The 23,179-nt window shown below is 48.9% G+C and overlaps 1 protein-coding gene across 1 annotated transcript; it reads right to left on the bottom strand.

Annotated features, from left to right (window-relative positions):
• Positions 1–442: 442 nt before the first annotated feature.
• LOC139059499 (uncharacterized) lies at positions 443–13,432 on the bottom strand. Its single transcript, XM_070537923.1, has 4 exons — positions 13,380–13,432; positions 9,947–12,219; positions 7,593–8,653; positions 443–455 (listed from the first exon to the last, which is right to left on the bottom strand). Exons 1-4 carry the CDS (start codon positions 13,387–13,389, stop codon positions 443–445), a joined length of 3,357 nt encoding a protein of 1,118 aa, XP_070394024.1. The 5' UTR covers positions 13,390–13,432.
• Positions 13,433–23,179: the final 9,747 nt, after the last annotated feature.

The following is a 23,179-nucleotide window of genomic DNA, read 5'->3' as shown; positions in this document are numbered from 1 at the left end:
TGGCAACCAAACGTCAGTGGGACGCCTCGCATTGGGCGCTCACGGGAAGTCTACAAATGAAGCTAAATATGGGTTGGACATGTTTTGAAGTGAGGGAAGTTCGTAGTAAAATTAATTATGAAGAACGACTGATGAATGTAGGGGAAAGGTAAATGGGCTGGGAGAGCGTTCAGGTATTTGTGCAGGAATAATATTGATTCACAGGGGAGGAAAAGCACTAGGAAACTTACCAGCAAGCATGCGGCCTGTAGGGTGAGCAACACAGCAACAAAGAACGTCAAACGGAAGGTCAGAGAGGCTGAAATAATCTCATGAGTGGTGGCAATGAAAAAGAAACCTGACATGTGTAACTACCTAAGATGAAAAAATTAGGTCAGGAAAGAAACAATTTCTGATAACTGAAAGGGAAGTTCATTACTTTTCGAAGCGCGATCAGGATGCCCTAGAACACGCACCTATAAAGCGAGATATAAGAAGGGAGAAGAAACATGTGCTTGCTGCAGTAAAGCTAAGAAGGAAGATGAAGCATGTGCTTGCTGCAGTAAAGCTAGGGAAACGATGGAGCATGTTTCATTAGAATGTGAAGATATCTGATCTTGAATTGTCGTGCGAAGTGACAAAGACAGAGACTAGAAGCAGATAGGACCATGTTACCGTACCAACTCGCCCGACTTTCTATCCTGTTGAAGATATGTGCCCAACGTCAAGACGCAAAGGTTTTTTTGGAGTGACGATCGATAGGAACCTCACATGGTCGCCCCAAGTGAAAAAACTGAGTGAGAAGATTTCCTCGACGTCGCACGTTTTCCGATTTTTAGCCGGATCACCGTGAGACAGCAACTGTCGATCAATGGTGCTCCTCCATAAGGCCTACGTCGACAAAACACTACGATATTACTTCCCGATCCTGCACAAAATATCTCCCACAAGCAAGAGAAAACTCGAGGCAGCACGAAACAACTGCCTTCGCGTATGTCTTGGCCTTCCGAAGGGGTCATCCCACTCAGGGACTGTAGCAGAAGCTGGATGCCTGCCTCTGGAAGTACTATGTTCGCAGGAGACACCTCGGATACAGCTCCGCCACGTCATTCATACGAAGACTCACTTTTTAAAGGATATTTCCAAAACCCGTGCTACATCAGGCCGTCGGAAGCATATCTATTTCGATTCCTGCTCAGGCGTCACAAATTATGCCGCGAAACATTTCACCATGGACACTGTCCCCACTGGAAATCGTGCCATATATACCTGGAATCAATGAGAAAAAGAAAATGCCTCAAGCAGCGACTTATCAGATAGATTTAGAATATATGCACAAAGAATACGCAGCCGCAACGCACATTTTCACATATGGCTCTACAACTCCACATCGTTCATCATGCGGACTTAGAAACAGTGTACCATCGTCTTCGACTAAACGTGGCATGCACGAACAATTATCTGTACCACATAGGACTTACCACTAACCCATACTGTGATAATTGTCGCAACTTAGAGACAATTGAGCACATATTACTAGAATGCCCCGCGTACCGCGACGAGAGACAATTTTTTGAGCACCAAATGGACATGATTTGCCACGAACCGTTAACGTTACCGAGCATCTTAGGTCCAATGCCAGGCCCTTCAAAACAGCGACGGGTTTTGGATTTATTGTTCAAATACCTGACAGAAATCGGTCAAATAGGAAAGCTTTAAAAATTGCACACTTCCTGTACAAAAGCCTAAATTTACCCGCCATGTCACCTGTAATAGTATCAGGTCAACTCGGACATTTCACATTTACTTTTATCCTTTTTTTCTCCCACTCTTTTCTGCAATCTTCTAATCCCATTCCCCATCCCTTTACAGAGTAGCATGCCAGCGGTTATATACGCGCCAGCAAAATTCTCTGTTTTTCTAATAAAGGGCCCTCTCTCTCCCCCCCCCCCCCAGCGAACGGTTTAGCACCACTGGCCTCCGTGAAGCCCTTTGGCTCAGCGAGAGCAGGAGGAAGTAAACATGTCGGCAATACAGATTAGTAAGAGGCGATAGGAAGTTTGGTGGAAGAAAAGTAAGGAAACGACAAAAACGAAGACGTACAAAAACAAAGTTCACAATAGGGGTTCAGAAAATTTGCTTATGGGAATTCATCGTGTTTCTTTTCTTTTTCTTTTTCTTTTTTTTACGTAGGTGGTACATTAGGTAGTACAATACCAAGAGCTTGGGGGTGCAACCCACCGCCCCGTTCCGAAGGGAACGTTCATAACATCCACCCATCCATCCATCGCGGCCCACACAAGAAACGCGTTTCTTCCTCAAAGCCCGTCTTCGTGCACAGCGTTCACGGCCAGCGTTGCCCGGTAAACATTACGGTTACATACGCTCCTATTGCCGGGAAGCGTGAGAAATCGTGAGGGATCTTCCACGGCCGTGGATCTTCGAATGATGTCGCGTTGCACACTTAAAGGCGAAGATTAAGCATCCTCAAAATTTTTTCCTTGTGTCGCGCTGACCGCCGCACGGCCCACTTCAGTGCGCGTTCGTTTTTCTCTGGCCGAGCGGATTTTCGCCTGGCAATGTTTCGGACGCTTTCTGGCTAGCAGACAAGAAAAACAAACAATGGTCGCTCGCCGCCATCTCTGTGGTACAGTGAACTAGAAGGCTTTCTATTGGCGCTAGCGGCTACCTGGGAGCGGGCCTTTCAGCGTGGAATGATGCGGTGGCGCTGGCGTCGACCACTCTTCACAATTGCCGCCGACTGCACTGCAGCCTGCAGCGGCGCAGCATTGCAATGAACGAGGTTTCTTACGAGAAACTCGCTAGCAGGTACTTTGGAAGGGAGCAAAAAAAAAAAGTCCATATACGCGTAGAGAACGAAGAAATGTTGTCGTGCTCCGTGTGTCACTACGAAACTAGGAACTAAATGCGGAGGGGGGGGGGGGGGGAAGCGTTGGTTTAGCGAGTTCACTGTACGTCCGATATATTTGTTCAGCTGTTCGTAAGGAACGCGCATCCATACGGATGCGCTCGTTAATGGGGTGATTTAAAACAGCTTTGCTCATTACTGCAGTGAAATACGCAAATGGAACTGTTAGAGTAACCGGCACCGCTATCTACTTCTGAGCACGCTCGGTGGCACGTCACGTATGAAATGGTACACGCATCAAACATTCTATCACATTTCCTTACACCCATTCTTTTTCTCGCGTTTTCTGCTCTCTTTGCAAAATGACTGAATACGTGCACTGTACGAACCCTTTATTTCAGCAGTTCTGTGCACGCAACTGGCCGTACTGGCGTGTAAAACTATTCCATCAAAAAAGTCTTATTATCGCTTTAAATTTACATGTCTACATGTTAAAAACTGCAGCTCACTTCCATGTATACTGAGTAGGCAGCGATTACATGATCACTTTTTCTCTGCCAGCGTTTACCCCCTGCTACTTTGCTATCACCGCTGCCCAGATATGAAAACTTGTCGCAGACACAATATGATAGACTAGTTTTGAATACGTAATTACTTTTGCCAGTACACTACGCGAATGTTTTGGGAGCTCACTCTACGTTTGGTTTACTGGTGGCATTAAAGAAATACAACACTTTACTGTACACATATCCTTTCCCATTTCTCCCAGCTTGCGGCCATCTGACGTGGGAACAAAAGCACATGTTATTTAAAAGAGTTTCTTATTGGCAAAATAATTCAAAAATTAACGCAGTGCGTTAGGACAGGCATAATAATGGCAGCATACATTTATGGCACTGCAGCCATTTATAATCGATTGAACTTCAGTTGCTGCCATGCACTTCATTTCTCATCAGAACTCTTATTCAGACCCTTTATGTATAAATGCATTCGTATGACGACGTAAAAAATCTATCAACTTCGCGATTAATACCTAGCAGTGTTCAGCACAACCAACGCCACCAATGCTGCTCCTGTTGATGACTGCCAACAGATCCATAATGCTGTATCGATGTAGCCGACTCTTGCTAAAGCAGAAGTTAAAATGTCTTCAAGTTCACTGATAAACACGGAAAGCTTTAGTGAAGGGCAGTGAAGACCAGCGAAGTAGCAAGATTTCGTGAAAACGGCAGCATTTAAGCGCTTTCCATCTCAAGCTCACAGCCTGGTTCATGCATGCACTACACTTTGTTTTCAGTACACACATCCTTGTGAATAAATGAATAATTCCTTGTGAATACAATGGATAATGTATGGGTGGTCCAGTACAGTCAGAGAGCTGCGATCAGGCGAACCTTCGGCGCCTTCAAGATCTCTCTCATCAAGGAACAATCAACTGCTGCTTGTACGAATTAGGAGTTCGGTCTTCAACTGTCAAAAGGGAGCTTACAAATTACTCTCGAACGTTTGATCCAATCACGCTCTTGGCAATATTGTAATAGCTGAGGCAATTTATGGCAATTAATTGCCGATTTGCGGAGCCGGAGTTTTTCATCTCAAATATGCATGCAGGTTGGGCAAAATCGTCGGAACTGCATTAGGGGCAAGCGTTGCGTGCCCCTTGCATTCTAACTTCAACAGCAATAATGGTATGCACGTAATCTCACGCAGTAAAATACGGTTCAAGGTGCAACTCGCGCACAGAGTAATTGGCGTGAAGTGGCTTGTCAAGTCAATGGAGGTTACGTTCCCAAAGAAGCCGTCGTTCTTCGTCTTTCGGGGCTTTAAATAGAGATAACTTACAACTGTGTTGCACACGCGCATATCCAGTTGTGCAACCTGGTGCGTAAGAATGGTTTAGACGCTGCATTTTTAGCCGTTTCACGGGGATAAACAAGCGCACGACACGGAAAGAGTCACGCCGGCCACGTCGCAGAGTAAACTAAATGGGAAGAGTGGGCGATGACAGAGCCGCCGCTACTTTCGCCACAAGCGGAGACAGGGGCAAGCACGAGGAGCGCGCTTCGGTCGCGCCACTAGAAAGCCTTCTAGTTCACTATAACTGTGGGGACTCAAAGGATTGCAACGCGTTCGCTTGAGTTTAACCTCTCCGGATTGTCTAGTCTCCCCGGTGTAGGATACCGAGCAATATGCATATGGTTCTCTGTGGACGAAGCGTCTCACGTTTTCTTCGATATTCCTTCGTTAGCCACATTAGGTGCCCAAAGTAGGCATTCGGTTGTGACCAAGATGCTTTCCTTTGCATTTGTTCATTTCGGTGCCCCCCCCCCCCCCCACACACACCCAAAAGGACATTGTTGCGGACATTGTCACATGGTGAGAGTTCGATTTTATTACTTCTTCTTTTGCCGAAAGTAATGGGCCATGGGACTTTTCAGTTGACGGATACTCCTATTATATTGTGACACGCTGACGAAGAAGACGTTGTCAGCTTGGTCAGAAGAAGACGACGCTCTGGACTTCGCGCGCTGTCTACCATCATGTCAGCCGCTACGATTATTGTAAATATCCTGCAAATATACGTCTGACTGTTTTTAACCCCGAGAGAGAGAGAGAGAGAAACTTTATTTTGGTACCTTCAAGGATTTAGCGTCTCGAGGTCTCGGTCGTCTTGGGCGCCGGCGATTTGGAGCCTCTTCCAGCAAGGGTGGGCCCCTATTCCAGGGCTCCACTGAGCCTAGCTACCTCACTAGCGTGCTGCACTAAGGCCCTTTGGGCCGTGAGCTCGCAGCTGGTAAGCCGACTCTCCCATTGCTCCGCACTCGGGTTATTGTGTTGGTGGAATGATTTATTATGTTTACATTCCCATGTGACATGGTATAGTGTGGGTGTGGCCCCGCACCATGGGCAGATGTCTCTATATTGTGTTGGGTACATTTTGTTTAGGATGTATAAATTTGGGAAGGAGTTTGTCTGCAATCTGCGCCAACTCGTTGCTTCCTCCTGCGTTAGAGCTTTGTGCGGTGGGGGATATTTGGCTCTCATCCCTCTGTATAAGTTTAAGATTTCTGTGTATCCTCCCTCACAAGCGTGTGGGTGATACTCCGGGGCGCGCGACTGCTCTGCTCGGAACGTGGTCTCTCGAGCTAGGCTGTCTGCCCTTTCGTTACCCTCTATGCCTGCGTGGGCCGGAATCCAAATTAACTTGTGCGTAACGTTCCTCTCGGCGAAGTTGGCTCCGCCAAGAATTCTGAGGGCGGCTTTGCTAATCCTGCCCCGCGTGTAATTTCTGCACGCTTCCTTCGAGTCTGTTAGGATGTTTAGAGGCCTGCCTGTCCTATATCCTTCTACTGCCGCCAGCGCCACGGCAATTTCTTCAGCCTCCGCTGTGTCGGCTGCCTTTGCCGTCGCACATGTGATCAGATTCCCGTCGCCGTCCACCACCACCGCCGTGGCCATGCGCTTCCCTTCTCGCGGGTACGTGGCAGCATCCGTGTACACCGTGTTCTCTAGTAGCGCGAGTGTCTTTTCCACGTATTCGGCTCGCGCCTGCCTTCTGCTCCCGTGGAGGTTGGGGTCCATGTTCTTAGGTACTGGCCTAACGCTTATTGTTTTTCTTAAGCAGTCGGGCACGTCTGCGTATCTATCTACGTGTCCACTCGTGTCCCGTCCCAGCCTAGTCAGGAGCGCTCTCCCTGCAGGGGTGCTTTTGAGTCTGGCTTTTTGCGTTTCAAGCAGGGCTTCCGCCAGTTCGCTGAAAGTGTTGCTGATGCCCAGTTGGAGCAGTTTTTCGCTTGAAGTGTTTTTCGGCAGATGGAGAGCCGTCTTGTATGCTTTCCTGATTATCGTGTCCACCTGTTCCCTCTCTCCTTTGGTCATCGCGTGGTACGGCAGCGAGTAGATGACTCGGCTGACGACCAGGCTGCCGACGAGTTCGAGTGTGTCTTCCTCTTTCATGCCGTATCTTTTTTGGGAGACGCTGTTGATCATCCGGCCCACCTGCTCCGTCACTTTGCTCAGCAGGCTGATGGTGTGGCTGCATTTTCTGCTGCCCTGTAGCCACATGACCAGGATTTTGATCATATTCTTTTCCAGGATGTTATGACCATCAAGCGTTACTTCCAGCGTTGCTTGGGTGGGGTGTCTACCTACTCTCAGTAATTCGGATTTTTCTGTGGAGCATACCAGTCCCCTCTCTTTGGTGTACTTTTCGACACAGCGCGCAGCCTCTTGTAGCTTCTCTTGTTTTTCTCCCAGTGAACCTTGCGTGACCCAAACCGTGACGTCGTCCGCGTACATCGCGTGTTGGATGCCCTGAATCTCGCCGAGTCGTTTTGCCAGGCCGATCATCGCCACATTAAATAACACGGGCGATATCACGGAGCCTTGGGGTGTGCCTTTACACGGTGTGGAGAAGGTGTCGCTCCTCAACTCCCCCAGTCCTACCGTTGCCGTTCTGTCGGTTAGGAAGTCCTTGACGTAGTCGTGTACTTTCCTTCCGCAGTTGGTGTTGTTCAGGCCCTCCATTATGGCCGCGTGGCTGACGTTGTCGAAGGCGCCTTTGATGTCGAGCGCCATCACAACGTTTTCACCCGCCTTAGGCATTGTGTCGAGTACCTCCTCTTTGAGTTGCAGGAGGACGTCCTGCGTCGATAGGTTGGCCCTGAAGCCATACATGCTGTCAGGGTACCACCCCCCGTTCTCCAGGTGCTGCTGGATCCTTCTGGTGACTATTCTCTCATACAGTTTTCCCAGGCACGACGTAAGCGAGATCGGCCTGAGATTCTCGATCTGTAGTTTCTTGCCCGGCTTGGGTATCATGACCACGATGGCGCGTTTCCATTCCGCCGGTACCTTCCCCTCTTGCCAGAGCGTGTTGAGGTACGACGTCAGCTGATCGACTGCCTCGTCGCTTAGGTTTCTTATGAGCGAGTTTCGAATCTTGTCCGCTCCCGCCGCTGTATTCTTGGTGGCCGCTCTCACGGCCTCGGTGACCTCCTCTCTTGTGATGGGTCGGTCCATTTTCGGGTTTTCCTCACCGAGATAATCTCCTTTGTAACCTTCGATTTGGTCTTTCCCGTAGCATTTTTCTCGGACTTCTTTCAGGAGCTGCTCTTCGGGACCTTCGTACTGGTGGACCAGTCTTTGGATCGATTTGCCGCTTTCGGACTTGTTCTTGCTCGGGTCCATTAGGGCCTTGAGGATGCGCCACGTTTTGGCCGTACTTAGGGTCCCGTTCAGCGAGTTGCTAAACTGTTGCCACCCCGGTCTGGCCAGCTGCGTCGCGTACTCTTCCGTCTGCCTAGTGATGTCCGCTATCTTCTCCTTTAGCTTCCTATTTAGCTTTTGTCTTTTCCATCTCTTGGTGAGCCCGCGTCTAGTCTCCCAGAGCCCGAGGAGCCGCTTGTCTACCTCCGGTGTTTGTTCCGTTCTATGCACTTCTTGCGTGTACATTTCCTGAATTTGCTTCAGTTGCTGGCTCCACTCTTCAACCGAGGTAATGTTACCCTTTAGCTGTCGACAGTGTGCTCTAAAGGCGTCCCAATCCGTCAGCCGAGCAGTACCAATTTTCCTCTTGACATTGTCTGCAACCGTGCTGACTCTTATTATGTGGTGGTCGCTGCCAAGGTTCTCGAGCAGGTTTTCCCACTCTGCCTGCTTGGCGCCCCTGATAAAGGTTAGGTCGGGACACGTGTCTGGACTGACGCTGTTTCCCTGTCTAGTCGGCTGGTTTTCATCGGTTAGCAGCTCACACCCGGTGTTTTCTGCCGCCGTGCAGATGCCTCGTCCCTTCTTGTCTTCCTTCTTATAGCCCCAGCGCGGGCTTTCAGCGTTAAAGTCTCCCGCTATGATTAGGGTGTTTTGTCCCGCCAATTTTTTGGCCTCCACGAAAAGTTTAATAAAGTTTCCTTTTGTCTGTTTAGGTGGGCTGTACAAGTTTACTATGTACGTACTTCTAGCCTTTCTTTTCTTTTTGGGAATCGCCTCCGTGATCACGTGTTCTATCTGGGTGTCCTCGATTTGTTTATGCGCTATGGTTACTACTTTGTTACTTATGAGGGTCGCGGTGCGGCCACTCTCCTGGCACGTGTAGCCCCTGAGTGCGGGGGTATTATTGGTTTCCTGTAGCATGATTATATCTGGTGGATTTTCTCGCGTAGATTTGAACTGTTGCAGGAGTCCTTGCTTGCGCTTGTACCCTCTGCAGTTCCACTGCCATACTTCTGGTTGGTTTTGTCCTGCCATGTTGCGTTGTTACTGTTGTTGCTTGTACCTTGGGTTTCTGATCCGAATCGCCTGTCATTGTATAGCCTATCCCTGGCGTCATTAGTGGTTTTCTGCGTGTTTTGATTTTTGACGTAGTTACGGAAGCTCTGGTCCTGCAGAGCTATCTTTTGTTGCGTTTGTTGCATCTGATTTTGCATCTGTTGCATTTGGTTTTGCACGCTAGTCATGAAATTCCTGATTTCATCATTAAAGCTTTTCTCCTTTGTGTTTTGCTGCACTGGTGCCACGGCCTGCGGTGGTGGCGTTGGCGTTCTGATCGGCGAGTAGCCCGCTCGTCTGAGTGCTTGCATTTCTTTAATTAGGTTGTCTATCCTCTTTCTGAGTTGTCGCGTTTCTTCTCGGCTTAGCTCGAGTTCGCGTTTGCAGTGGTGATCCAGCCACTGCAAGTTTTGGAGCAATTTTTGGAGCAGAGAAAATGCTGCTTTGGAGCAACTTTGTATCAGAACTCAATTTTGGAGCAGCAATTGGAGCAGCTACTAATTGCACAGGGTATCTCTCTCATAACCACTAAAACTAAGGCTTTGATGACTGCCACAGTTCGATAAAGCCATATTTGTCGTAGTTCTCTATCACCAGGTTAAGTCTTATGTACATGCACATTTTACAAACCACCAAGAAATGAACCAGTCCATTAGATTTAATGCACTACTGCAAATGAAGGAGGAAGTACGGGTGTTGCACTAGCTTATTAAAGTATATTAAAAGTTATGACAAAAATTCCAAAAACCAAATTGTAAGGGGTGTCTTGAATTTTCTTTTATTTAACGAACATAGATATGCATGTTGCAGCATTTATTGCCTTTTGCTTGCCTTCTTGTTCAAATCTTCCAGCTGTGAGAGGGTTTGGCTTAAAGTGTAATTGCCTTCAGCTAATAAAGTTTGCCCAGCTTCAACTTGCTCCAGGCTCTTGGAATTCAAACCAGAAGAAATTATGTCTTCTGCTCGCTTCAGCAGTGCCCTAGATGAGGTGACCTTTTCTTCCAAGCTCTTTCGGAGCCGCTTTTCATCGACAATATCGGCCCCAGAGTCTTTGCCTCCAAGCCTTTTTCTGCTTTCCGACTGATGTGCACTTGCAGTTCTCTCTGCATATCGGGCTCTGGATCTCCTCACACTTTGCAGCAGCTCTGTAGACAAGGGAACTTTACTGGCATCTCCATCATAGCGGCGAAGGTATGTTTTTGTCTGGCGCAGTCCGTTAATGCTTGCAATGCATAATGAGTAGCGGTTTTCGTACAAGCGTTTATTTTCACTAAACCCTCGTTCGCAGTCTGCATTGCCATGTGGTAGACACAGCAGACACTTCATAAGCTTCGACAGCAACGGATACTTTGGTTGACCTCCAGCAGACTTCTGTTCAAATATTTTGGCCCAACGAGCATCAATTCGTTCATTTTCAAGGGCCAGAAGGGCACTATTGGAGTCACACTTCAGCATATGCCACTCATCAATTACTGACAAAACTTCTTCATTCTTGATTACTTGAAGAAGCTGCGACACAAGGTATTTTAGTGATCGCACTTCGGACTCAACATTTGTTGACTGTAAACTGAGGAGGCTGGCACACTGAAGAACTCGATTGTCAAGCGGAAGCTTATGAAGAAGGTCCTTGGCACAGGCCAAGTAGAAAGCCCGTGCTCCAAGATAAAACCGCTTCTTCTCACTTGAGTCCCACTGAAGCATTGATTTTTCGGTATCTGTACCAACTTCAGGTTTTGACTTCCAAAGAGATGAATCCGTCACGTCTAGCCTTTTTAGTTCTTCAGCGCTCTTGTCTGCAAAGGCCTCATGACGCAGGAACCGACTTAGGACTCGCTGGACCAGAGCAATAAGTTCAGTGTGAAGTATGTGCAAGAGCGGCTCTTGCCTTTGAAACAGCAGCTGAAATCCACTAAAAAGCTGCGCACAGTTCTTTAAGAACAACACTTTAGGCAAAAGTTGCTTCTCAGAAAATGCTGACACAAGCTTGTTGTGGAGGCTTCGAGTGTCAGATCGTTGTTTTGATGTACTTCCCTTAATAAAATAGGCACAAAGTGCTTCAAACTGTTCTTCAACACGGCACAACGAGTCCTGTAGTGTCAGCCAGCGATTAGAAACGTGGCGTAGAAATACATGACAAGGAATTCCTAAGGTCTCCTGGCATTCTTTGAGTGCTTCAGCGCGGACAGCACCTTTAAAGTAGTAGTAGATGTTTCTTACTACTTCTTCGACATCCAAGCCAAATGCATCCAAGCCTTTTCCAAATGCATTATGAACCTTATGGAGATTACAGTTGCCAATGTCGATTAAGCTTGGTGCCACATGATTCTGAAGCTTGTTTTTTACGCTCTTCATAACATTAGGCCCATCGCTAAAGAAACAAACAAGTCCTTGTTTTGGCAGATCTGCAATTGCTTCTTCTATACAGCCCACAATTATTTCAGCGGTTGCACGGCCAAGATCGAATGACTGAAGATGCTCTACAACAACTTCTTGTTGGCTGCTGGAGAAGTAACGTGCCAGGACATCTAGTTGCTGCACCCTTAGCTCTGGCTTTGGTGTTTCATCGATCATAATGGAATAATAAACATTTGGCTTGCATAGCTCAGCCACCACTTGTCCTTTGAAGTAGGGACCCAGTCCATCTGATACAATCCGTGCCAATTTCATCCTTCCACAGCTAAACTTTTTGGCTATGCCGCTGTCAGGGAACATGCAGTGATAAATCGAAGTTGCCGTGTCTCCCCATGAAAAAGGAATTCCCTTGGCGACAACAGACAAAGCAAAAATAGTTTCTGCCTTGCTGACTTGGTGCTCAAGTGACGTATTACTAGACCCATTAGAGAAGTCCAGTGTGCCTTGCACCAATTTGGGTGGAAGAAGATTCCCATCCTGGTCTCTGTGTCTAGCAGCGGCATCAATGTGTTTCTTCATTCCTGCATGACGCTTCACTGCTGCTGTTCCATGTTGCACGCAAGAAATGGTGCAGTTGCAGAGAATACAAAATGCATCTGTACTTCGGGTTCCACTCTTGCACCACCGATTGATTGGATCATTATTGGAGTCCACCTCGTTGAGTACACAGGCATTGAACTTGGTGTTGCGATCTGAAAACACAAGAGAAAATTATTTGATGGCAGGAAATTTTCACATGACAAAAGCACGCTTTAGAAAGACTACCCAAATACCTATGTTTTTTTAGAGTGCATCACGTGACGTCGTGCCAACATTACTTCGTTGACAGATCTTGTTATACTAACTCTAAGGTGTTAACACCAAACATTTAGTACTATGAGCAAGCATTTTGCGTACAGCTTTGACACATGGTGCGAATTTGGATGCCAGTTTGTCGTGCGACTATTCTCACCTAAAACGCACGGCGCCCAATTGCTGTCAATTCGCACGTTGCACGTGTGACCAACTCTCTGGATGCTGCCGTGCGGCTGCCGCGTGGGGCCGACGGCCGCAGACAATCGCACGGCCCTGGCAAGGTGACACAAGGCGCTATAGTTTGTTGTTTGATTCATTCCGCCGCGGCACTCGAAGAGCAGTGCAAAAATCGACTGCGATTCATTCCTCAGATGAAATAATGGGAAAAAGCGACTTCGAAGCTGCACGTCATGAAACCCGGCGTCCCGACGATCGGTGGCTGCCACACCATTGCGGCGAGACAACGGGGCTTACTGCGCCTGCTTTTATTGATATGGCCGACGCTCAACAAATGTTCAGAAAAAATGTTTATTTACTCCTTTCCGAGTATGCTACAAGCAGCTCTGCACGGTGGGGCGCCCGATCCGCGACGCGCCGCCAGATACGTGCGGCCCGGCCCGTCCAATGATCCGCTAACGTCAACAAGAGTGCCTGCTGAAATTCACGTAGTGTATTCGGTGCCACTCACTCGTTCGTTTCGCACCATGATTCTCGAACGGTAACATACAGCAGGTCGGATTATTGCGCGCCGTACGAACGATCGCGCGCAAATTCGCACCATGCGTCCTGCGCTTTAGATGCGGATGTTCTGAACCACGAAACACAGCACGGACTACGTCCCTACGCATACGTACGGAATTCGGACACTCCCGCTACGAAAACCATCAGTAGACAAGAGCTCGGAAGAGCTAGGCAAGTTACAAATTCTCTACCGATTCAATAGCAAGGTGCAGCCAGTAATGCTTGTAGCGCTACGCGATAGCCGAAGCCTTTAACTGAAGTATTTCACGGGCACAACATTAAGAAATGCCACGAAATTAAAAAAGAAACTACTTACTTTTGTCCATCTTAAGTGCGAGTCGGCGAGGAACATTCCTTGACTGGTTTTTCACAAACACATGACAGTCAAACGTCTCGTCAGCGCGGGAACCTACTGAAAATGGACGAACAACCAACCAAACGCACCAAGCACATGGTACATGGTTGCCAACGTGGAAAATAATTTCCTTGTTGCCAACTCGAAAATGAACGCCCTCTAAGATCGCGTTCGTTCATGCAGTTTGGCGCATCTGGCGCAAATAAAACAGCCCTGGCGCCGCAAGGCGCAGGAAAGTACATTTGTAGCAAATTGGCGCAAATGGCGCAGCTGGATCACTACTGCGTTTGAGACTTTTGTTTTCCTCGCTTAATTGCCTTTCGGCCGCTGTCTGCGTGTTGTTAGTGTGTGGTCCCGAGTGCGGAGCAAAAAGTGTTTTGGGAGGGCCGGCCCCCCAGCTCACCTTAACGCCGCCGCCGCTCTTCTTTTGCTGTTTTTGCTGCTGCTGCTGGCCCGTGCCGCCCAGGGGTGGATAGGATCCGTCCCGGTTGGACCCTCGGCTCTGGCTCCGGCCCCGGTCGCGGCTCCAGCTCCGTGACCCGCTCCGGTAGGCATTGAAGTTTTGTTGACCCTGGTCCTGGCCCTCGTCTCGGAACCACCTCGGTCTTCTTGCGCCGCCTCTGCTTCGGCTGCGGCTGCGCCTCTGCTGCTGATGTCGCTGGGGACCTCCTCGCAGCTCGCCTGCCGTCTTGAGTCGTTGCTTGCAGTCCCGCGTGCCTGCAACGTGGTCACCCCCGCATATCAGGCATTTGGGCGTGCACTGGTGTTGTTCCGCTGGATTTGGCAGCCACATTGCTTGCAGGCCTTGGCCTCCGGATTCGGGCAGACGTCCGACCGATGCCCCTGCTGGCAGCATTTGTAGCATACTTGTCTCGCAGGGCGGTACGGATAGCACCACATCTCTTCACCGTAGTAGAGTACTTGCTTCGGGATTATGGGGCCATCAAATGTGATGACCGCCGTGCTCGACCGTCCCAGCATCCTGGCTGCTAAGATCTTGACTCCTTGCGTTCGGACTCTAAGGTTCGCCTTGAGCTCTTCCGGCGAGGTCCCCGCGTCCACCCCGTGGATGACCCCCCGCAACGTGCCCTCCGGCGCTGCCACGTGTGCGTTGATGGCGTAGCTGCTGTTCCCGAACGTTAGCTGCGTGATGCGCCGTATACGTTGGGCCGCCTCTTCGTTGTCGGTGCTTACTATTATGATGTTGGAGCCATTGCGCAGCCTGATGATCAAGTCTTCAGCCTTGCATCCGGATCCGGTGGCCGCGACCACCGCTCGCGCAACCTGGCGTGTCTGCAAGCTCTTGACTGCAAGTCCCCTCGGCCTGAGCACTATCTTTAAATCGTCCTTCGGGAGCGGAGGCAGTCTCCTCCGCGGCAGCCCCTCTCCTCCTACTCGCTTCGGCGCAGCTGGCGCGCCGCCTGTGATCTTTTCGTCGCCTAGGGAATTTCTGTTCCCTAGTGCCGTTCCCGCCAAAACTTGGCTGCTCGATCCTTTGCCGTCTTGCTGGCGCCTCTTCTGTCTCCTGGACATGGCGATCTCCCATTCCGGGTCCACGTCGTTATTGCTTTCTGCCTGTGGTCTTCCTGTCGTTGGGGTGCTGCCTTTCGGGGCTTGGGTGCCTGCCGCGGGCCCGCTTCGATCTTGCACGAGGACGGGCTCGGTGGCGTCGTGAAAATCTTCCTCCATGGTTTCTTGGGTTTCCGCCACGAAACCTGTCGGTCCTCTCGTCGATGATTGCTCAAAGTTGGGGTTGGGTATTCGGGACTTCGCTCCGGGTCGTCTCTACCTCGGGCCGAGGCCGCGAAGCCCGCGGAGCCCCGCTCTCGTGCTAGGTCTCGTTAGGCCTACCGTCCGGCCGACCACGGGGGAAATTCAAAGTCCGATAAAATCCAAAATATTGGACCCACCGGTTTGAATTTGGGGTCCTCGTGGTCCTCTTCAGTACCGGCGTCGATCCCAGCCAAAATTTTGGTGGTCCAATAGGGTTTGACGGGTCAAAAAGTCCAAAAACTGCGGAGTGCATGTGACACGCATCCGCTCGCCTCGGCTTCTTCTTCTTCCCCCCTTTAAACCTGAACATTTTTTGGTGGAGGTTGTGGGATCATTATCAGGACAGATTTACGCAGCGGGCGCTCCTTGGCTGCATCTACAATGTCAGCACAAGGCGAGGATGCTTGGGGCCAGTCGGCACCCACGCCCACCGTCATACTAGCACAACCCCGCGTCCCAGGAACCTTTTCTGGCACCGACGACAGTTATGTTGAAGACTGGCTTCAACTATATGAGCGGGTGAGCTCCAGCAACCACTGGGATCAGACCATCATGCTCGCTAATTTGATATTTTACCTCGCGGGCACGGCACGCGTATGGTTTCAGACCCACGAGGAGGAACTTACCAGCTGGGACCTTTGTAAACAGAAGCTGAAAGATTTGTTTGGCAAGCCTGTTGGACGTCAACGTGCCGCCCAAGAAGACATCGCTTCGCGTGTCCAGATGTGTACTGAATCCTACCTCGCGTACATCCAGGACGCCAGTCAGTCAGTCAGTCAGTGTTTTATTTTCACCAAACAAAAACATCTGTGAAAAAGGGGAGACGGCGAAAAAGCTGCAGATACTGCAGCTTGACTAAGCACCGTCCACCCTGTAGGAGCAATGACAGGGTAAATATACAAGCAAGAAGAGAATTATACAAGCGAAAAGTGAATAAATAAAGTGACAAGGTAAACACTTGAACGAAAGCAAATAATTATTATACACCAGTGCGAAAAATTGTACATATAGGGTTATTTTTGCATATAATAAAGCAAGAGGAGACAAATTCACATCGTACTTCTACGCTTAGTGAAAACAATGATATAATGCAATACAATTTAAGGAATGCGCAGTTACAGAAACAAGCTAACTACATTGGTTGGGTTTAGTGTTTTGATTTCGATGTCTTGCTGCTTATATGCGTTAAGAGTGCTTGGTAATGTGTAGCTAAGCCTTTGCGTTCCGTAAATAGTGCGTGAGAATGGAGTTTTCCAGGGGGGTTTATACCGATGGAAGTAAATACTTTGAGTAGGTTCAAGATTTGCAAGTATGAGAAATGTGTCAAGCTTTCCGCGAGTTGCACTAATGTAGGATTGTAGCAGCCTGCATTTGTATATATTGTTCGCCGTAGCAATTTTATGCTTCACAAAAAGATGGCTGGTGTGTTCAAGGTATGGTATGTTCTCTATTGCCCTAATAGCTCTTTTCTGAAGTATATTTAGCTTATTCAAATTGGTTAATGTAGTGTTTCCCCATATTAAAGCACAGTAGTTCAAGTGAGCATGGAAGAGAGCTTGATAAATAAGTCGCTTTATGGTAAGAGGCAAAAGATATCGACAACGATTTAAAGCGCCAACCACGCATCTCAGCTTTAAGCTAATCTGATCTATTTGCTCATTCCAGGATACATGTTCATTAAAAATTACTCCAAGCGTCTTAATTGATTTAGTTACTGAAATTTTGTAAGGGCCTAGGGTAATATGGGGAGGTAAATGTAGGGATGTGCCAAGGGCTCGAAAAAGGACACATTTTGTTTTTGTTTCATTTAGCATTAAATTGTTTTTAGTGCACCAATCGCGAAGCTTATAACAGGTGTTTGCTGCTAGTGCCTCGAGAGCACCTAACTTTCTTCCAGTAAAAAATAGTGTGCAATCATCAGCATAAATTATAAATTTGCAATCTTCGTCGATGTTGATTATGTCATTGATGTAATATAGAAGTAATACAGGCCCTAGAATGCTGCCTTGTGGCACCCCGATTTTAATTAGTTGTGTGCGTGATTTAAAGTCATTTATTTCAAAGTACTGAGACCACGCACTCAAATACGACTGAACAAGTTAGAGCGAGATGCCTCTAAATCCATAGCATTTTAATTTATTTAATAATAACTCATGACTTACGCGATCAAACGCCTTACTGAAGTCCAAATATAATGCAAGTGTCAGGAGCCTGTTTTCGATATTGTATAATATGATTTCTTTTTGGGCTAATAGAGCGCTCTCAGTTGAACGTTTTTGTCTGAAACCATACTGATATTCAGTGATAAGATCGTACTTTCTAGAGAAGATATCAATTCTATCGTTTACTATTTTTTCAAGGCATTTCGAGAAAATGGGGAGTATGGATATTGGGCGATAATTGCTTAAATTGTTTTTGTCTCCTGTTTTGTATATTGCGATACCTTTTGCTAGTTGCATGAGCGTTGGAAAAATACCTGTTGATAACACCAAGTTGTAGATATCTGTTAGTACTTCCGCTATGATATCTAATACATACTTTATCGGTCGCATTTCTATGCCATCAGAATCACAGCTGCGACGATTTTTTATTCTGCTGAATAGTGTAATTACTTCGGAACTAGAAGTTGGTTTAAGAAAAAGCGTGTTTGGTATGGGGTTTATGCCGGTTGTTGTTTGTGCGCTGTGGCTGGCATTTCCTATTTTCACGAAGAAATCATTGAATTGTTCTGCAAGCTCAGTTCCGTTTAACGTTTTTCCGTCTATTTTCAGATTTTCGATTTTAGTGGGAGTGGCTCCTTTATTCAGTACTTCATTTAGTTTGTTCCACATGGCATTACGTCGCTCTGGACGTTGTGGATCGAATATGGGGTAGTAGTAGTCCCTTTTTGCCCTTTCCTTCTCTTTATTCAACATATTTCTAACAGTCTTGTATTCAGTCCATAAGTCCGCATTACGTGTTTTAACGAACTGCTGGTAAAGTTTATTTTTATGGTTTATTTGTCACTTTAGATAGTTTGTTTGGGCCGCAAATTGGATCTGAAGATGTCCTAACCTGATAAAGTTGCACACGTCATTAAGGGTATAGCAGATGACGCCTTCCACCTCCTTGTTTTCAAGAATTCTTCCACTGTGCAAGCCATTATTACCGAATGCTGGCGGTTCAAGAAACCAAGAGTCGCCGCATTGCCCAGCCATTTCCCCGCCTTCCCAACACGGCTGCTACGTCTACCTGTGAAGACCTCCGCAGTCCACTCACGCCCGATCGCCCGATCACGTCCTACATATAATCCGACGTGAAACAGAAGCCGCATCTCCTGTCACAACCCCAACCCATGGCCCCGACAATAGCCAGGCGACCGTCTCACTCATACAGTCCGTCGTGCGCCAGGAATTGGTCAACATTAGCTTGACCAACGTCTGCTCAGTTAATCAACCTGACTACACTCCGTCGAGCACTGTCATACCTAATCGCAGCCTGAATGCCCCAACGCGGTATCGCAATCCGGCCGAATGGCCCACTCCAGAGGACAAGCCTATATGTTTCACTTGTGGCCGTATCGGCCATATTTCACGTCACTACCGGTCTTCGTGGATTTCGACCCCCTGGCCCTACCTCCCATCCAACGGCCCTCATGCTGCTCCTCGGTTCCCCCCGCAAACGCAGCCAGTACATTCTGGCGACACTTTTCTACCTACCCGCTCTAGCCGCGCTCCTTCGCCACGTAGCCGCTTCTCCCGATCGCCCCCATCTCGCCGATCACCGTCCCCTAGCTCCTTCCGGCGCACCCTTCCGGAAAACTAACGGGTGCAGCACCTGGAGGTGATGCTGCCAAACCGACCCGACGCAGAAATCCTCTTCAGACCTTGCCCACACATTGGAACCTCATTAAAGTGAACGTGAATGCTGTACTTGTTACAGCTCTGATTGACACTGGCGCGCACATATCTGTGATGAATGCTCAGCTTCGGAATCGTCTCAAGAAGGTCCTTACTCCTGCCCCGTCGCCTGTGGTCCAAGTCAACCCCGGTGGAACACCTGCTGTTATCGGCATGTGTCCGGCTCGCGTGAGTGTCGCCGGACATCATACTTCTGTTTTATTTTATGTTCCAGAGCACTGCCCCCCCGACCTCATTCTGGGCCTTGACTTTCTGTCTACACATTCCGCTTTGATAGACTGTTCTGCTGGTGTTGTGCAGCTCACTCTACCTGCTGCTATTGACCCTCCCGATAGTGCTCCGATACGGCTATGTTCCACAGAGCATATTCGCCTCCGACACCGTGTCATTACCTACATAGGTGTCTCCCCCGTTCCTCCTATACCAGATGGTGACTACATCGTATCCCCTAATCCGGATGTCCTGCTCACGCATAACGTCGCTTTTCCTCACACCATCATTACCATTTCGGAAGACGCGTCCTGCCTTCCACTTGTGAACTTTGGACTTTGTGCACAAGCACTCCCGCGCGGAATATCCCTGGCGCAAATAACGCCGGCCAGAGACTACACCATTTCGACTTTAACTTGTAACATCTCCTCGTGTTCAACACTTGCTTCGCCCCTAGTCCCTTCAGACTTGAATGCCCTAACAAAAATGATTGCTCCCGACCTTCCGGCCCAGCGTGCTAATGAACTACGTTGCCTCCTTCCCTCATACTGGGACATATTCGACCTTGGCACCTTGGGCCCTCTAGGAGAAACATCTGTCCCAAAACACCGAATAAACACCGGTGATGCGAGCCCGATCCATCGGGGACCCTACCGCGTCTCACCTACTGAGTGACAAATCATCCAACATGAACTTGACAAGATGCTTTCTCGAGACATCATAGAACCTTCTTGCAGCCCATGGGCATCCCCTGTTGTACTAGTTAAAAAGAAGGACCACAGTCGGCGATTTCGCGTGGGTTATCGACACCTCAACAAGGTAACCAAGAAGGACGTCGATCTGCTACCACGCATTGACGATGCCCTGGATTGCCTGCATAGAGCACAATATTTTTCGTCCATCGACCTTCGCTCCGGCTATTGGCAAATTACCGTCGACGACATGAACCACGAGAAGACAGCATTTATTACTCCCGATGGCCTGTATCAGTTCAAAGTGATGCCTTTCGGTTTATGTAATGCCCGGGCCACATTTGAACGAATGATGGACGCCCTGCTACAGGGTTTCAAGTGGTCCATCTGCCTCTGTTACCTGGATGACATGATCGTTTTTCCTCCGACTTTTGCGACACACCTCCAACGCCTATCTATCTGTTTTCCGTCAGGCGGGGCAACAATTAAATTCGTTCAAGTGCCACTTCAGTCGTCGGGAAATCTCTGTGATCGGGCATCTCGTCGATTCTTCTGGTGTACGCCCTGATCCCGATAAAATACGGGCAGTGAAAGACTTTCCCGTGCCAACATGTGCCAAGGATGTTCGCAGCTTCTTGGGCCTATGCTCCTACTTCCATCGGTTTGTCCGAAATTTTGCGAACGTTGCGTGCCCTCTCACTCAGCTCCTCAAGAAAGACGCCGCATTCATTTGGGGCCCTGAGCAAGCTGGTGCTTTCACCGAGCTGATTGGGCTGCTTACGTCTCCGCCCATTCTCGCTCACTTTGATGCGTCAGCTCCAACTGAAGTCCGTACCGATGCCAGTGGCCACGGTATTGGCGCTATTTTGACACAGAAACAAGGGCGAGAAGGTGTTATTGCCTATGCCAGGCGCCTTCTTTCCTCTTCTGAGCACAGTTATTCCATCACCGAACGCGAATGCCTGGCTCTCGTTTGGGCAGTGGGTAAATTCCGCCCCTATTTGTACGGCCACCAATTCACAGTCATCACTGATCACCACGCTCTGTGTTAGCTTTCATCCCTCAAAAAACCTTCAGGGCGCCTTGGCCGCTGGGCTTTGCGCCTTCAAGAATACAACTATTCAGTTGTATACAAGACCGGCCGGTTACATCAAGATGCTGACTGCTTGTCGCGCCATCCTGTCGACCGTCCTGATGTTTCTGCGGCCGGCATACCTGTCACCGTTCTCTCTCTGGCTGCTTTTCGCTATATTGGCGCCGAACAACGTCGGGACGCCTCCTTAAAAGACCGTATTCAACGGCTCACTTCAACGACGTCCGATCCTTCCCTTCGCATGTTTCAACTCAAGGATGGTCTATTGTAACGCTCTAACATGCGCACGGACAGCCCTGCCCTACTCTTCGTTGTGCCTGAGCACCTGCGTCAGGCTGTTCGCGCCCAGCTTCATGTTGTCCCGACTGCCGGTCACCTTGGCATGTCACGGACCTATGACCGCGTTCGTCGGCGCTTCTATTGGCCTGGTCTATACCGTGACGTCTGCCGTTATGTCGCTTCGTGTGACTTTTGTAAACCGCGCAAATACCGACCACACTCTCTGCGTGTCGCCTTCAACCACTTGACGTACCATCAGAACCATTCTTCCGTGTAGGTGTTGATCTTGTAGGCCCTTTTCCTACGTCTGATTGGGGAAACAAGTGGATTGCTGTAGCAACAGACTACGCCACCCGATATGCAATCACACGGGCTTTTCGGACAAGCTGTGCAACCGATGTCGCCGACTTCCTCCTTGAGAACGTCATCCTTCACCACGGCGCCCCTCGACAGCTCCTCACCGACCGCGGCCGCTACTTTCTTTCTGAAGTTGTCAACGACATTCTGCACTCGTGCGCGACTAAACACAAACTTGCTATTGCATACCATCCACAAAGGAATGGTCTAGCCGAGCGCCTTAACCGCACCCTTACTGACATGCTGTCCATTTATGATGTCTCCGCTGACCATCGCGACTGGGACGTTGCGCTGTCGTTCGTTACTTTCGCCTATAATTTGTCTCGCCATGATACCGCCGGCTTCTCTCCATTCTTCCTCTTGTTTGGCCGCGACCCTACGCTACCTTTCGACACCATTCTGCCTGCTAGCCTGAATTCCACGTCCGAGTACGCCCGTGAAGCCATACTCAAAGCTCAAGAAGCACGCCATATTGCCCGACGTCTACTTGTGGAGTCGCGGGACAATCAGCGGCGCTTATATGACGTCCATAATCGTGACGTCCCTTACACACCAGGCGCACTGGTTCTTCTTCGGTCGCCGTCGCGACGCGTTGGCCTCTCGGAGAAGTTACTTTCACGCTACACTGGCCCGTACCGTGTCTTGCGTAATGTAACGGACGTCACGTACGAAATTGCCCCTCTTGAGCCAACCGTGGCTCTGCATCGCTCCGACGTGGTCAATGTCGCGCGTCTTAAGTTGTACCACTCGCCCGCCTCCTAAGCAGCACCGAGCCGGTGCTTCCGCCGCCGGGGGTCATGTGACACGCTGACGAAGAAAACGTTGTCAGCTTAGTCGGAAGAAGACGACGCTCTGGACTTTCATTTATTTGTTTCCACAAGCAAGGAGATACATGGTTGTGGCGGAAAAACAAGTGGAAAAAAGCAGCGGAAAAGCAGCTTGACTGTCCCCAGGTTCCATTTACAATGGCAGCAGCAGGGCAGGTGGGAAACGTTAAGGGGAAACAAAAAAAAAGGAGAAAAAGAGAAATAAGAGCAAAAACACCAAGGGCAAAAATCACCAAGAACAACGGTACACAGTCAAGATTGCAGGAACATATCACGCAGATTTTTTGCGGAACAAGGGAGCACATCGATATTGCATCTGCTAAGATCATTGAGTAAACTGGGCAGCGAGTAGCATAACCTTGCGTAAACGAACGGTCTACCATCTTGTCAGCCGCTACAATTATTGTAAATATCCTGTAAATACACGTCTGACTGTTTTTAACCCCGTAACAATATTATTACGAGCGAAATTATATGCACACTCCAGGCGCATTCCTGTGTCGCCGTCGCCCTCATGTTCCGTAAAAAGTCCAAGGGCGATAACATCGCGAGCGCGCGCAAGATGCTGTATGTGCGAGTGAAAGCGTAGTGAAAGCATGGGGGAAGCCGAAGATGGTGGCTCAGTCTTGTG

Source organism: Dermacentor albipictus, chromosome 4 (genome assembly GCF_038994185.2).
Source record: "Dermacentor albipictus isolate Rhodes 1998 colony chromosome 4, USDA_Dalb.pri_finalv2, whole genome shotgun sequence".
Taxonomy (NCBI): Eukaryota; Metazoa; Arthropoda; class Arachnida; order Ixodida; family Ixodidae; genus Dermacentor; species Dermacentor albipictus.
This window is presented reverse-complemented; position numbering and strand designations above follow the sequence as displayed.